Here is a 16,364-nt window from a genome sequence, read left to right as displayed (position 1 = left end):
AATTTTTCAATATACCGATGGTTAAGTTATTTTTAGTGTTTGCCTTCTATTTAGGTAAGTTTTGGTCAAAATTAATAATTTCTAAATTGTGGTACCCTACCATTTACTAATTTGATCTTGGAGAGCAAAATAAGGCTTGGCTACCTACCTATTAGCTTGAATTAACTAATTATAACTCTTTTATCTACACAAGTAATTCCATACATACCTACCCTACTAACTAACTTTAACATCGCTAACATATACGTATAAGTACTCTTTGTGCTGAAACAGATATGAATACATTTTGTACTTAGCAACATACATTATTGTAACAACGATCAACTTTTCTGTCCCCAGTATTGCACCACACAAAATCTAGAAATCATACGAGAATCAAAATGCGGCACACACCGTCTCACTTATTAAAACCTGGGAGATTTAATGTCACAAAGTTCTTGGAAGGAATACTGAAAGATGCCAAACTCCTTGAACAGAAGAATCAAGTGATCACGGAAAAGGTGGAGATCAATGAGGCTGCAGAAGCCCCGGGCCAAGAAAATGTGATGCGAAGAGAAGATGACAGGGAGGAATTACTGTATGATATCGAAGATGGGGGATTAAAGAACCCGTTGTTTAAATAAATATTGACTAATCGTGTGTTTCATTTGTATAATGCAGCGTCTGTGGATACTTAGAGGTTATTATAAGAAACTGTAGGTACTTAGTATAGAGGATCATGAAAAAAGTTTGGTTCATTTTTATTCTGTTTTCTTGTTAATTTAGCTAATTTCCAATGCTTTAAAAAACTTTAGATGACAGTGACATTTACAGCTTTTGACATCCGATTCGATGTTGCTCGTCTTTCTTAAATTGGCGTGATTGTTGGAAATTGATTCGCGAAATGGAATCATTAACATATTTGATACAGAACAGTCTCTCACCCAATGCACAAAGGTTTTTAATTAATATTTTCTTTAGGGGATAGTTATATTTTACTTAGGTCGAAAATATCGTTCCTTTTTTTATTTGTTGGTAATTGGCAAATTAAATGAATGGGAAATAAGATATTTGGTATAAAACACCATACAGTAAAGCTTACGAAACATTTGAGTTTTGTTTTATTCCGTCTGTAAAAATATCAGCAAGAATTCACGACGTCAACAGAGACGTAATCTCAACAACTAAATAGGGAATTTTAAAATTGCGTTCTGGCAACATTGATGTTGACATTGTCTATTTTCGCGTCAATCAATAATATTTTGAACTTGCTTTGATTGGGATTATTTTCCGCTTCAAAAGCGAAAAATTTATGAAAATACTGTTCTAACGACTCGTAAAAGGCTATTTCTGTGTGATTCTAAGTTTTAAGTGACATTACAACTGCACATAAGTATTGTTTGGTGAGTAAAATGTGTTTTATTCAAATCCTTGATGACTAAATTGGTTTAATCCGGTTCCCATTTATAGCAACGACGGGAGGTTTTATAACAGAAATACCGTTTTTAATTTAGTGGTAAATTAAACCTTGTATTATAACTGTATTTCTGCCTAATGTATTAAAGAGGATTAATATTTTTTTGTTTGTTTGTATTTGTAAGGTAGTTTTGCATCAAAATATTCTTGTTATTTTTATGTGTTATTTTACAAAAAGAAAGATTATACAAAGAATTAATGTACAACAAATGTGTTCGTCCAGGCAAGGGGTCCTAGGCAAAAAGTGCCCAGATGGTTTTTGTCTTATTTTTAAGTATTCTATGCGATAGAAATGAAAAACTAGGCATTTTCAGAAATTTTCATTTTTCATGAAAAATTTTCTAAGTCCCAAAAGCCTTGCTATGCTACACACTAACCCAGGCCAAGGGCTGACCAAAGAGAAAGAGGGGTGGAGGCGGAAGAGCTTGTTTCAATATATTTAAAAAATGTCAGATGTTTGGATACACTCCGATACAGTATTTGTTTGCTTGTGTAGAAAGCGTCACTTTAAAACATATTTTTACTTACTTTCTATTAATTTTACTTACATTTTCATATCTTTCCAGAAGTCTTACTGGAAACCCGCTGAAGTTTTCCATCAAACAAGAATAAAAAAAGCATGAAAATATTACACAAGCAGCCAAAATGAATTTATCAGTTAATGAAGAATTACCAACATTAACAAAGAATTTTGAACAATATGATTTAAGTCTCAGCTACATAAATATTATGCAACAGCCAACAGTACCAGATTAGAAATATACTGATATTATAAAGAGGAAAAAAAATATTTTTTGATTGTAACAGATAAACTCAAAAAAACGACTGCACTGATTTTAAAAGGTCTTTCATTGTTGGAAAGCTTTACTCTTCCTCAGTAACTACAATATTCTATCCCAGTGCAGGCAGTAGTTCCCACGAGACACGGGTGAAACCGCGAGCAGAAGCTAGTTTTAATATAAAACTGTTAATACTACAAAAGAGTTCATAATACACACCACAATGTCATACATAGAGCTTGAGACTGTCCGTCCATCCGTCATCAAGTACGCACCAAAGAAAAGCCAGAAGGAATCCAGTCCAATTGAACCGACTGCAGAAAAGGTGCCTCCAAAAAGGGCACCATCAAAACGCAGTCTACGTAAACTGAAACCAAAGTACTGTACCCCTAACTCTAAAATATGGAGACCATATGCCAAAGAAAAACAATTCAAATGTGATATTTGTAAGTCTAGTTTTGACAATAAAGCTCTTTTGAAAAGACATATTTTGATACACTCTGTTAAAAGACCTTACAACTGTACGGTTTGTAAAAAGAGCTTTATAAAAGAGAGTCTTTTGAAGACACATCTCAGTTCTCATACGGGTGAAAAGCCTCATAAATGTAATTTATGTGATTGCAGTTTTATGCTGCCAATAGATTTGAAACGGCACATCTTCACTCATACTGGAGAAAAACCTTATAAATGTGATTCCTGTGACAGTGCGTTCCGTCAACCTGGTGATTTAAAAAGACATATGCGGAAACATACAGGAGAAAAACCATACAAATGTAATATATGCCATAAGAACTTTGCTCAACTGCACGGATTGAAGAAACACAATCTTATACACACTGGTGAGAAGGATTTTAAGTGTGAAGAATGTGGTAAGGCATTTAGCAATGCGGACGCTTTAAAAACTCATGTACGCATCCACAGCGATGAACAACCTCACAAATGTGATGTCTGTGAACGCCGTTTCACACAACTAGAAGGTCTTAAGAAACACTACAGAATCCACACAGGAGAGAAACGGTATAAATGTGAAACTTGTGCCAAAGAGTTTAGGGATTCCGGTGATTTGAAAAAGCATGTACGCATACATACAGGTGAGAAACCTTTCAAATGTGATAAGTGTCCGGAGAGTTTTAAAGAAAGGGGACATTTGAAACGTCATGTCCGCATTCATACAAATGAGAAGCCGTATAGTTGTAGTATTTGTTTAAAGTCTACATTCAGGGATGCGAGTGACCGTAGAAAGCATATTCGCACACATTTGAGTGAGACGCCGCATAAATGTGATATTTGTAATGAGACTTTCAAGTATAAGCCAACGTTGAAATCACATCTGGCTAAGCATGAGAAAAATAAAATTGTTATTCATTAAACAATACTCTAGTATTAATAACATAAATAGAAGTTCAATATGTAAACGATCTCTGTAACTAAGTCTATGTATTTTGTTTCAATATTATGTGAGCAGTGCCGGATAGCCGGTAGTATAGCTTGGGGCCCGCAGTAAAGAATAAGAGAGTGGGGCCTGTGGCAAGAACAGCCAGGGGCCTGTCGCAATTCGGCTCGTTGCAAGAATAATAGAATAACGTGGGGCGCCTTAAGTCCTAATCGTGACAAATCAGCCAAATAGCAAATCAATTCGGTTGCACAGGGAGGGACTCACAAGGCCTATGCGGGGGCCCCCTCGTAGTCGCGGGGCTCATAGCAATTGCTACTCGTACTAAGTATATGAATAATCCGGCAACTGAATGTAGGTAATCTTCATAGTATTATGTTTTATTGATGTCTACCATGTAAAACATGTAAATAATTTGAAAATCTTGTGGTCATTATTTAAATGAATGTTTCCAAACCTTAATAGATATAAATACTCTGTAAAATATATATACTTACTATCTTGCTGGCGAATGTAATTTTTCGACGGTTTGCGCCGCGCTTCAAGCCGGTAAAAAATCCAGTTTAAACTGGTTTGTCTAACATGAGGATGCGCCGCGCCTCAGGCCGGTTGTTTCTAATAAAATTAAAGAATCTCTTATGCATTAAGTTTTAGATTAATTATATATCTGTCGTACATTGTATCAATGGATTCATTTAATGTAATTAAATGTTGTGTTAATATAATTCAATGTGATAACATTTCTCTGTAATAAGTGTGTTTTATTTCTATCTACCTAGTTCTCTCTAATTTATTAAAGAAGAAAAAAAACAACTATGTCATTTATACATTATTTATTGATTAAGTAATCATCAAATATACAATATTATTTCATTATATGTTTGATTTTTATATCACAGAAAAGTTTGCATTAAAACATGTATGTATTTCAATATCGATAAGTTATTAACTTATCTGGTTAATTAATAAACTAAAGTTTCTATAATAATGTTTAAGTAGTGGAAATCTCATAAAATCCGTTCAAAAGTTTTAAATTTACGGTGGATTCAATAACCGCTCAATCCGTTGACTTGCAATTAGATATTGATTTTTAAAATATAGCAAAATTTTTAATAGGTAGTCGCAAAACATCAGATAAATAGGGTGTATAAATCAGCCGTTTATAGATTAACTTATATGGACGGCTTGATTTTCAAAGTTATAAAAATTATTCAAGCACACACTGAAGTTTTAAAGTTAATCATGTTTCTGCACAGTATGGTGTATGGCCCTCGCGTGAGCGGACAGCGCGGTGCTCTGAGCGAAGCGAGCGTTGCATATAGTACACGCGAACGGTTTCTCTCCCGTGTGGGTACGAAGGTGGTTCGTTAAGATCTTGTTGGTCTGCAAACAAATAAAATTATAATTTGAAAAACTAAACAACACGCTTTTAGCATCATCCTCCAAACCTTTTTCCCAACTATGTTGAGGTCGGCTTCCAGTCTAACCGGATGTAGCTGAGTACCAGTGCTTTACCAGGAGCGACTGCCTATCTGACCTCCTCAACCCGGGCAACCCAATACCCCTTGGTTAGACTGGCGTCAGACTTACTGACTTCTAACTATCCGCAACGGCTGCCTGACAGGCACATCCTGAGACTGGAAGCCGACCCCGACATAGTTGGGAAAAGGCTATGCAGATGGACTTACAGAAAAACCTCTACCGCACATGTAGCAGATTTTATTCTTGGGCGGTAATATGCCTTCGTGGACCCGCCTAGTGTGTTTCACTAGATCAGCGTTACGGATGAAATTCTGAAAAATTATAAAAGTCATTGCGAACAAAATATGCCAAAGCTACCTTATTTTATTAACTGATCTGAGCGAAATTTCAGTCTCTCTCCATACCCTGCGGCTCAGTAGGGCCAAGGTCTGCCGGGGCTGCGGGATTGTTCGCGCGAGTTACCGCGGCCCTGGCACATAAAAGGCCTACGACGGAACACGACGGTTTTTAGTCAGTACCTAAGAGTCTGACACTCCCTCACCGCTGCTAATCCACAGCGGGAATCATTTGATGATTTTTGACATCGTTAAAAAAAAGTCTCTCAGTATTTAGCTGTTGATTTTTTTTCAAGAGATATAATTTTGACATAAGCTCATACAAGTCCATCCATATAAGCCTATCTCTTAGCAAAACACAGATAGATATAATATTGAAATCGGCCGTAAGAGAAATTATTACCTTATCGCATTGTTCACACCGATATTTATAATGCTTCAGATGCACTAAATTATAATGATCTTTCATATAGATGTTCTTGGAGAATATTTTATCACATCCTGGACAAGGGATCCTGAAAATAAAGTAAATAGATCATATCACTCTATCTATTAAGATAGTTAAAATTAAAAAGTTTTTCTGGGGCCCGGTTGTCTCGACCTAAACCAGGCCCTGTCCTACTTTGTATAGCGCTCTTAGCTTTTGCTTGTGGTTCGAACAGTGGAATAGCGTTCGGAGACACTGCTGCCCGCACCCTGAAAGAAACATAAGTATATGTGTACCAAAATTCATTTAAATCGGTTCAGTAGCTTTGGCGTTGAAGCCGGACGGACTTACTTATGCATTTATAAGTAAGTTTAAGTATTATCACTTTTCTTTGGAAGTACGGGACCCACAAACAAGTTCGTTTTTTCCGTATCATTGTCTTGACATCTGTAAAGAGTGACAATACGAAGTAGAGCAGGACGGAATTAAGGTCGGGACAAACGGGCCCCACAAAAATCTAGGGGGCCCTAATTACATTACTAGGACTTACCTATGTTTCTTATGCTTGGTATGTTTAGCACTGTTAGCGAGGTGCCACCTGTATCTATAGGTACACGTCTGCGTAGTGAGCAGGACCGGATTGAGGTCGGAACAAACGGGCCCCACAAAAATCTAGGGGCCTTAATAACATTAGGACTTACCTATGTTTCTTAAGCTTGGTATGTTTAGCACTGTTAGCGAGGTGCCACCTGTATCTATACACGTCTGCGTAGTGAGCAGGACCGGATTTAGGTCGGAACAAACGGGCCCCACAAAAATCTAGGGGCCTTAATAACCTTACTATACTCTATCCACGGAAGCAAGAGCTAAAAGGTAAACAAAGAATGACACTTTTTCAAGATGGCGGTATAACCCGACCGATGACAAAACGTCACATTTTTGTGTAAAATGTTCGCAGTATCTATGATTTTGTCATCGGTCGGGTTATACCGCCATCTTGAAAAAGTGTCATTCTTTGTTTACCTTTTAGCTCTTGCTTCCGTGGATAGAGTATAGGACTTACCTATGTTTCTTCAGCTTGGTATGTTTAGCACTGTTAGCGAGGTGCCACCTGTATCTATACACGTCTGCGTAGTGAGCAGGACCGGATTAAGGTCGGAACAAACGGGCCCCACAAAAATCTAGGGGCCTTAATAACCTTACTATACTCTATCCACGGAAGCAAGAGCTAAAAGGTAAACAAAGAATGACACTTTTTTAAGATGGCGGTATAACCCGACCGATGACAAAACGTCACATTTTTGTGTAAAATGTTCGCAGTATCTATGATTTTATCATCGGTCGGGTTATACCGCCATCTTGAAAAAGTGTCATTTTTTGTTTACCTACTTACCGATGTTTCTTAAGCTTGGTATGTTTAGCACTGTTAGCGAGGTGCCACCTGTATCTATACACGTCTGCGTAGTGAGTGTCGCACTCGACGCAGTAGGCGGGCTGGCGGGGCGCGTGCGTCGTCTTGTTGTGGAGCCAGAGACCGTTGTAGCGGGCCCAGCGCTTGTTACAGGGGACGCATGCACTAATTATAAATATCAATGGCCAGTTTCATAGGCTACTGATAGTAATGTCCTACTAGTCGAGTATCGGCTACGGCGGCTGTTCTTATTAGCCAACTGCGCAGGACATATTATAGTGCACAAGCATAAGCGCAGACACAGGCGCACTCACTATTCCTTCACTCTCACGGCGCGATGGGACGGCAATCTGACACGACCGGAGGGAGATCAGGCGCAGAACCAACATTAACGTGCTCTCCGATGCACGAGTGTATCAATCACCAGGCTCCGGGCTGCTACGTGAAAGTTTCTAAAATCCTATTATAGGACTTACCGATGTTTCTAAAATCCTATTATAGGACTTACCGATGTTTCTAAAATCCTATTATAGGACTTACCGATGTTTCTAAAATCCCATTATAGGACTTACCTATGTTTCTTATGCTTGGTATGTTTAGCACTGTTAGCGAGGTGCCACCTGTATCTATACACGTCTGCGTAGTGAGTGTCGCACTCGACGCAGTAGGCGGGCTGGCGGGGCGCGTGCGTCGTCTTGTTGTGGAGCCAGAGACCGTTGTAGCGGGCCCAGCGCTTGTTACAGGTCATGCATGCACTAATTATAAATATCAATGGCCAGTTTCATCGGCTACTGATAAAGTACTATCCTCCTAGCCGATTATCGGCTACGGCGGCTGTTCTTATTAGTCAACTGCGCAGGACATATTATAGTGCACGAGCATCTGCGCAGACACAGGTGCACTCACTATTCCTTCACTCTCATAGCGCGATGGAACGACAATCCGACACGACCGGAGAGAGATTTCAAGCACGACAGACATTAACGTGCGACACGATGCACGGGTGTATCAATCACCAACTTCCAGGCTCCGGGCTGGTTCGTGAAAGTTTCTAAAATCTTAATACCATTGCTAGGACTTACTTGTGAGATGACGGCAGATAGAAGAGTATGGAAAGAGAAAACATGCTGCGCCGACCCCAAATAAAATTGGGATAAGGGCAGGAGGATGATGTTGAATGCTAGGACTTACCTATGTTTCTTAAGCTTGGTATGTTTAGCACTGTTAGCGAGGTGCCACCTGTATCTATACACGTCTGCGTAGTGAGTGTCGCACTCGACGCAGTAGGCGGGCTGGCGGGGCGCGTGCGTCGTCTTGTTGTGGAGCCAGAGACCGTTGTAGCGGGCCCAGCGCTTGTTACAGGGGACGCATGCGAACTCGCCGTGCTGTTTTCTAATACCTACAGTTGCACTAATTATGTCCTACTAGACGATTATCGGCTACGGCGGCTGTGCTCATATAAGGAGATTAGCCAGCTGCGCAGGACATATTATAGTGCACGAGCATTTGCGCTGACACAGATGCACTCACTATTCCTTCACTCTCATAGCGCGTTGGGACGGCAATCCGACACCACCGGAGAGATTCATCGGCTACTGATAAAGTAATAAGGGCCCCAGTACACAAACTAAGGAAGGACCGGATTGAGGGCGAGACAAACGGGCCCCACAAAAGTTGCGGGGCCCTAATAACACTAGTACTTACCTATGTTTTTTATGCTTGGTATGTTTAGCACTGTTAGCGAGATGCCACCTGTATCTATACACGTCTGCGTAGTGAGTGTCGCACTCGACGCAGTAGGCGGGCTGGCGGGGCGCGTGCGTCGTCTTGTTGTGGAGCCAGAGACCGTTGTAGCGGGCCCAGCGCTTGTTACAGGTGACGCATACGAACTCGCCGTGCTGTTTTCTGAATACAATCATACTATAAATACGGATCTGCAGTGTGATTCTATAAGACTTCACTCTAAACTTCGCATCTGAATCCGCCGTGAGTTACTACACTAGCGTTACTCTTGCGAGCGTGTTTGCGAATTGAACTAAATTAAACTCGAGATTTTGACAGATAAAGTATGAGATGACTTTTAGAACGTTTTGAACCGAATGCGAAGTGAGAGTGAAAAGCGAAGTGAAATGCGAGTTGTTGTCTGAATTTTATAGAATCGACGTACTGTACGATTTGAGTAAGCCCTTAACTAAAGATGAACAATATTGATATTATGAATCTTTTTATTTAAATCTCTTAAACCTAAAACGTTAAACTGTAGGTCCCAGCTGTCATTGAACATGTAGTCAGAAGCCAGTAAGTCTGACACCAGTCTCTAACCAAGGGGTATCGGGTTGCCCGGGTAACTGGGTTGAGGAGGTCAGATACGGCAGTCGCTCCTTGTAAAGCACAGGTACTCAGCTGCATCCGGTTAGACTGGAAGCCGACCCCAACATAGTTTGGGAAAAAGGGCTCGGAGGAAGAAAAAAATTTCCCTGTTGGGACGCTAGAATATTCCCGAGTAACAAAGGTTATATTTTGTCTGGGTACGGGAAGAAGTTCCCCCTGGAAGCGGGTGGAACCGCGGGGAACCGCTAGTGTAAAATAAGATTTTTTCAGTCCCGGGTGTCATTTCAAATGCATTTTGTAATAAGCAAACACAGTTGTGAATTTGGTACTTAACTGAATCAAGTTAGACAAGGGATCCTGAAAATAAGGTAAATCTATACTAATATTATAAAGCTGAAGAGTTTGTTTGTTTGTTTGTTTGAACGAGCTAATCTCAGGAACTACTGGTCCGATTTGAAAATTTCTTTCAGTGTTAGATAGCCCATTTATCGAGGAAGGCTATAGGCTACTTTTTATCCCGGTACGGGAAGTAGTTCCCACGGGATGCGGGTGAAACCGCTGGCAGAAGCTAGTATTACATAATATGATAGCCAAAATTAAAAAGTTTTTCTGGGGCCCGGTTGTCTCGACCTAAATCAGGCCCTGTCCTAATTTGTATAGTGCTTTTAGCTTTTGCTTGTGATTTGAACAGTGGAATAGTGTTCCGAGGCACTACTGCCCGCACCCAGGTAAGAAAAATGAATCAAGTTAGACTGGGATCCCATTTAGGGAAAAAGCTAGGCGAATAATGAAAAGTCTTACCTAATATGATCTTTGATACAATATCTCATTTTGAAGCTAATCCCACAATAATCACAGATAAACTTCTCGTGCCATTGTTTGTAATGTTTAAAGAATTCTTTTCGACACCTGAAAATTACAAAGTATGTCATAGTGTTATGAGTAATACACCTCATTGTCAAGTTTTTAACCTATGCCTGCCTACAACTTTCAAAAGTTGCCCTCGATTCCTCAGGGTTTCCATCATCAGATCCTGACCTGATGATTATGAGACCACCTGGGTAGGTATACCCTATCAAACAAAAACAGAATTTTGCAAATCAGTCCAAGCGTCTTCCAGTAATCGGTGAACATACATAAAAACAGAAAAACCGGCCAAGTGCGAGTCGGACTCGCGCAAGAAGGTTTCCGTACCATTATTAATTTACCAAAAAAAACCACGTTTGTTGTATGGGAGCCCCCCAAAATATTTTTTTTTTAGTTTTCAGTACCTATTTGTTGCTCTAGCGGCAACAGAAATACATCATCTGTGAAAATTTCAACTCTCTAATTATCACGATTCATGAGATACAGTCTGGTGACAGACGGACGGACAGAGGAGCGAAAACAATAAGGTCCCGTTTTACCCTTTGGGTACCTACGCAACCCTAAAAAAGGTCCCGACGAATTTGAGAACAAAAAGGAGGTTTTTGGGAAGTCGGTTAAAAATAAATTAGCTGATACCAACATAGTTAAGGGAAAAGGCTAGGCAGATGATTTGAAGCGGATAGACAGAAACATGGGCGTAGCCAGCTTTGGGCTCAGGGGCAGCAGTCAACCTATCCCCCGGCCGCCCTCCGATTTTTTGTATCTTGAGCCGTTAATCTCAAACTTGTTAATCTCTTAATTCGAGCGGTTTATATTTTCAGGTACAGAAAATAAACAATCACACACAGGACAAAAGCCAAAAGTAAGGGCATATAGTTTCTGAATACGCGAGCGAAGCGAGCGCGACATTTTTATCGGTCTTAAACCAAATATTACGTAAAATTTTGCCCAAACGTACTTAACTTTTTGTTAGCTGTCTAATGCAAAAATAAGGGCATATAGTTTCTGAATACGCGAGCGAAGCGAGCGTTAAATTTTTATCGGACTTAAATCAAATATTACGTAAAATTGAGCCCAAACGTACTTAACTTTTTGTTTGTTGACAAATGCAAAAATAAGGGCATATAGTTTCTGAATACGCGAGCGAAGCGAGCGTGAAAATTTTATCGGACTTAAAACAAATATTACGTAAAATTTAGCCCATACGTACTTAACTTTTTGTTTCTTGACAAATACAAATATAAAATAGTTTTTGAATACGCGAGCGAAGCGAGCGCGAAATTTTTATTATTTTTTAAGACTCAAAAACCAAAAACTACGTAAAATGTCGCCCAAATATACATTTCCATGAATGGGGGAACACCCAATTTACGTCCCTACGAAAACCCCCGCTTGCATAGATAAGTCGATAAAAATAAAGTTAGATAACGTATGGCAACGTCGCGCAGCTAAGCTTCGCGGATCACTCGGAATGCCTCCAGGGGCCAACAGTGGTCCGCGGACCACCAGTTAAGAACCACTGTGTTAAACGATCTTTCTATTGTACAGGTTGTACATGGCTGGGCAAGCAAAATAGCGAGCGCGATTTTTACACTAGGAAAAAATTGCATTTCCGAAATTTTGATCACATCTACCAGTTCCATCTCCTTCAATGCATTATTTTTTGGATTAGATGGACGGCTCGGCTCGCTACCTATTCTTTTAGGGAATACGGCTCGCTTTCAAATGACGCGCGCACCGCGCACGGGAACTCGAGCTGCACGCTCGAGTTCCCGAACGTGCATTGTTTTGATCGCGCTCTTTTCAAAGTCGACAATTTTTTTTTGTGCAGTAACTTACGGATAGTCCATATGTTGTTGATGTTGTTAGTTAGAGTTAGTAAAAAAAAAAATATTGTTTAATCAGACACCTTATAGGTCAGAGCCAGGGCCCAGGGTGGGGCAAGTGCCCCAGCTTGCCCCAGTGTGGCTACGCCCATGGACAGAAACTAGTTTTATTCAACTTACCCAAATTTCAATTCACACTTAACACATTGAAATATTTTCCGATGCGATTTCTGAAAGTGGCATTTCGTCTGCGATTTGTCGAAGCAAGCAAAGTCGCATATTGTGCAGCTGTACTTATTATAGTGTGATTTCACATGACGCGATAATAGGCGTTTGTTTGATAATGATGATGTACATATATCACAGGTGTATGGGGTTAACTGGAAATAAGATAACATTGGTATTAATACATTAAATAAGAGTAGTTTGTAGGTATAATATGCATGCCTGAAGTTCACACGGATGGACCAATTTTAATGAAATTTTGAAGGATTCGCTGTCATCCTGGATCTAGGATCTAAGAGAAGGTGATAATAACCCCCTTATTTTACTTTTAAGATGCTTTGAATTTTACAAATACTACTTTGACGGACCTTCGGAATTTTACACAGGCTGCTCTAAGTTTTACATAGGCTATTTTAACTAATACATGTCCCACTTTGACTTTTACAAAGGCTACTCTAACTTTTACATAGCCTACTCTAAGTTTTACATAGGCTACTCTAACTTTTACAAAGGCTACTCTAACTTTTACATAGCCTACTCTAAGTTTTACATAGGCTACTCTAACTTTTACAAAGGCTACTCTAACTTTTACATAGCCTACTCTAAGTTTTACATAGGCTACTCTAACTTTTACAAAGGCTACTCTAACTTTTACATAGCCTACTCTAAGTTTTACATAGCCTACTCTAAGTTTTACATAGCCTACTCTAAGTTTTACATAGCCTACTCTAAGTTTTACATAGCCTACTCTAAGTTTTACATAGCCTACTCTAAGTTTTACATAGCCTACTCTATCTTTTACATAGCCTACTCTAAGTTTTACATAGCCTCCTCTAAGCTTTACATAGCCTACTCTAACTTTTACATAGGAGTGCACTTTAATGCAGAATTATATCGATGAAGGTACACATTTTTGGCAGTCAGTCAAGTAAAAATATGCTTATAAGAAAGACATACATACCTTATCATGATATTTATTGTCATGTTTCTCAAGAAACTTTTCACTTGAAAATACCAAAACACATTTCTCACATTTAAACCTTTTTGATTTAAAGTATTCGCTGTCTCTTTCACTCTGCATAAATAAAGGTAACTCCTTATTATCTATCTCTATCTTTTTGAAGTAATCTTTAGAATACTCGGTGATAATTTTGAATTTCGGTTTTTTATTTTGCAAAGCTCGTTTTTTAGCCCAGCGATTGTTTTTCGGTTTCTGCTGTTCTGAAATTTATTTATTTTTTATTTATTTATTTATTTAAAATACTTTTTGCACATTGTACAACTTATTAAAAAAATAGGAATTAACTTATTTCTATTTTATCCTACTATCCCACTAATATTATAAATGTGAAAGTTTGTGAGTGGATGCTAAAATGTATGGTAAGCTAAAACGTCTAGACCGATTTAGTGGTTTGGTTTGTAGATAGGTTATACCCTGGATTAACACATAGGCTACTTTTTATCAACACACCACGCGAGCGAAGACGCGGGAGGAAGCTAGTATTGGTTATTTAAGATTATGATTGATATACTATTATGCTCTCACAAGAAAACTACTAGAACAATTTGAATAAAATATGCTTCTATGTAAGACTATAAGACAATATTTTTAACTTTATCCGGTAACATTAAAAATCTTCCATCATCAGATCAGTTCTACTCTACCACACTATTGTATTGTCATCAGAACTACATACAGCTGCCAATTTTCATGACGCTACGATCCTTGGAAGATGTTACCCTAGATTACCCTAGATTTCATTACATAGTTACATACAGGTCAACCTAATAAAAGCGTATTAAATATAGGTACCTTTATTTTCCTTAACTCCTTCAGTCTTCACAGAATCTTCAGCATCATTTTGTTCACAAATATTATCTTCATATTGTTCACTGATTTCATCATTTTTGTCATCACAAGTTTTGACGTTTGAATGTAAGGTACAATCATTGATGTAAACCGTATGGGGGTGTATATCATTCAGTAATACGGTGGTTAGACTTGATTGAGTGTCGTACATGTACCTCTGAAAAATAATAGTTTGTGAAGTGAGTAAAGAACCAACCTCTCAAGCATGAGTTTGATTCCAGGTCAGGTAAGTACCAATGCAGCTTTTCTAAGTTTGTATGTACTTTCTAAGTATATCTTGGACATCAATGACTGTGTTTCGGAGGGCATGTTAAACTGTAGGTCACGGCTACATCTTATTGTGTTGCCCGGGTAACCGGGTTGAGGAGGGCAGCCGACGGACGGACAGAGGAGCGAAAACGATAGGGTCCCGTTTTACCCTTTGGGTATGGAACCCTAAAAATATCTCACACAGAGCTCGCCAACACGTATACTCACAGCATTGATAAATAAATCAAATTACCAACCTGCCCCATCTGCAGCACCTCATTGGCTTTTAGTACTTTCTTCTGGAATATTCTAGCTCTATGTAGAAACGCTATACATTCCCAGCATAGTTGTATATCTTCCAATAACAATTGATTCTGAAAATAATAAATTATTAGATTAGACTAGCTTCTGCCAGCGGTTTCACCCGCATCCCGTGGGAACTACTTCCCGTACCGGGACAAAAAGTAGCCTATAGCCTTCCTCGATAAATGGGCTATCTAACACTGAAATAAATTTTCAAATCGGACCAGTAGTTCCTGAGATTACCGCGTTCAAACAAACAAACAAACTCTTCAGCTTTATAATATTAGTATAGATTAAATAATATATTAGATTAAGAACTAAGTCTGAGAACTATTTTTATAAAGTGCACATTTAGGATTTCGTTTGTAAGGCCATTCTGTCGCATTGGATCATACATCTGTAATGATAGTTTTTAGGTAAGATTTACAAATAAGTAAAATAAATTAAATTAGCTGAGTTCTTATGGCTAGCGGCAGAATTAAATTTATTCATGGTTTAAAAACAGCATATGTATAATAGCACAATCCTCTGTTTGCCTTCCCCGTGAAAACTATTGCACTGGTTTAAAAGGAACCAATTTCTGCACCTGGATAAACCAGACATTGTATGTATATGACAACTAGACATAGATCCCAGTTTATCCAGGTGCGGGAAGCAGTTCCCTCACGATGCAGGTGTATACGGGGGGTACAGTTAATATTTTACATAGCTTACATTGTAATTTATACTTTTAAAAAGCAATACATACTAGATTATGGAATTCTGAAATTATCCTTTTAAATATGGTGTAGTATTCGCCTAACGGTGACAGTTTCCGTCCAACGGTGAGACAGACTCGGCACTGGTTGTCATTATTTTGAAATTCTAACTTTATTTCAGTTTCATCCATGATATCTGAGTTTTTGAAGAAAAGTTATATTTTGTGTAAAGTTTAGGTGTTAAAAACAAATGTTTAAATATAAAATTGCCAGAAGTTAACTTGTTATTATCAAAGTTGAGACTTAATTTCATTAAAATTAATTTAATAATATTTAGTAAACAAATTACAGATGTTGTTTTGTTTTGTAATTTTTTTTAGTGGCGAAATGTCACTGTCAATGTCATTGAGTAGTGTTGTATTAAACGAGAATGGTCCAAAGGAGTAGAATATCTTTCAAGTTTCGGTTTTTTCTTGTGACCAGAAGAGATTTATAAGATACTCCTTAGACGATCAATTAAATTGATTGTGCAAAATTCACCGTATAACCTTATTATTATATTGAAGATTGTGTAACGGTTTCTGACGACTAAAAATATTAACGTATTATACTGTGGTGTATGGTGCCTCCACACCGCACGATACTACGATTGTTACGATTGTGTACGAAGGCAACTGTATTACCTTTTAGGGGTTGAAGATTCCGAAATGATT

The 16,364-nt window shown here is 38.5% G+C and overlaps 3 protein-coding genes across 7 annotated transcripts; 1 reads left to right on the top strand and 2 right to left on the bottom strand.

Moving 5' to 3' along the window:
- The first annotated feature begins 348 nt into the window (after positions 1-348).
- Positions 349-3,711, top strand: LOC110381311 (zinc finger protein 501-like). Its single transcript, XM_064043158.1, has 2 exons — positions 349-620; positions 2,440-3,711. The coding sequence occupies exons 1-2, from the start codon at positions 381-383 to the stop codon at positions 3,601-3,603; spliced, it is 1,404 nt and encodes a 467-aa protein (XP_063899228.1). The 5' UTR covers positions 349-380; the 3' UTR covers positions 3,604-3,711.
- Positions 3,712-4,843: 1,132 nt separating this feature from the next.
- On the bottom strand, positions 4,844-7,527 carry LOC126054423 (early growth response protein 1-like). Of its 4 annotated transcripts, none has more exons than XM_064043426.1 (5): positions 7,265-7,527; positions 6,573-6,934; positions 5,848-5,959; positions 5,316-5,420; positions 4,844-5,010 (listed from the first exon to the last, which is right to left on the bottom strand). In XM_064043426.1, exons 3-5 carry the CDS (start codon positions 5,911-5,913, stop codon positions 4,864-4,866), a joined length of 318 nt encoding a protein of 105 aa, XP_063899496.1. In that variant the 5' UTR covers positions 5,914-5,959; positions 6,573-6,934; positions 7,265-7,527; the 3' UTR covers positions 4,844-4,863. The 4 variants fall into 4 exon arrangements, with proteins under 4 accessions (XP_063899496.1, XP_063899499.1, XP_063899497.1 ...); XM_064043429.1 differs by lacking the exon at positions 6,573-6,934 and adding an exon at positions 6,935-6,982 and having other exon boundaries at positions 7,313-7,527; XM_064043427.1 differs by lacking the exon at positions 6,573-6,934 and adding an exon at positions 6,422-6,469 and having other exon boundaries at positions 7,313-7,526.
- On the bottom strand, positions 6,949-15,944 carry LOC126054452 (myoneurin-like). Of its 2 annotated transcripts, XM_064043425.1 has the most exons (8): positions 15,702-15,944; positions 14,908-15,024; positions 14,345-14,558; positions 13,493-13,752; positions 12,487-12,686; positions 10,415-10,522; positions 8,470-8,674; positions 6,949-7,069 (listed from the first exon to the last, which is right to left on the bottom strand). In XM_064043425.1, exons 1-7 carry the CDS (start codon positions 15,840-15,842, stop codon positions 8,470-8,472), a joined length of 1,245 nt encoding a protein of 414 aa, XP_063899495.1. In that variant the 5' UTR covers positions 15,843-15,944; the 3' UTR covers positions 6,949-7,069. The 2 variants fall into 2 exon arrangements, with proteins under 2 accessions (XP_063899495.1, XP_063899494.1); XM_064043424.1 differs by lacking the exons at positions 6,949-7,069; positions 8,470-8,674 and adding an exon at positions 8,945-9,187 and having other exon boundaries at positions 15,702-15,942.
- Between the last annotated feature and the right edge of the window lie 420 nt (positions 15,945-16,364).

This window comes from Helicoverpa armigera, chromosome 31 (genome assembly GCF_030705265.1).
Source record: "Helicoverpa armigera isolate CAAS_96S chromosome 31, ASM3070526v1, whole genome shotgun sequence".
NCBI lineage: Eukaryota > Metazoa > Arthropoda > Insecta > Lepidoptera > Noctuidae > Helicoverpa > Helicoverpa armigera.
This window is presented reverse-complemented; position numbering and strand designations above follow the sequence as displayed.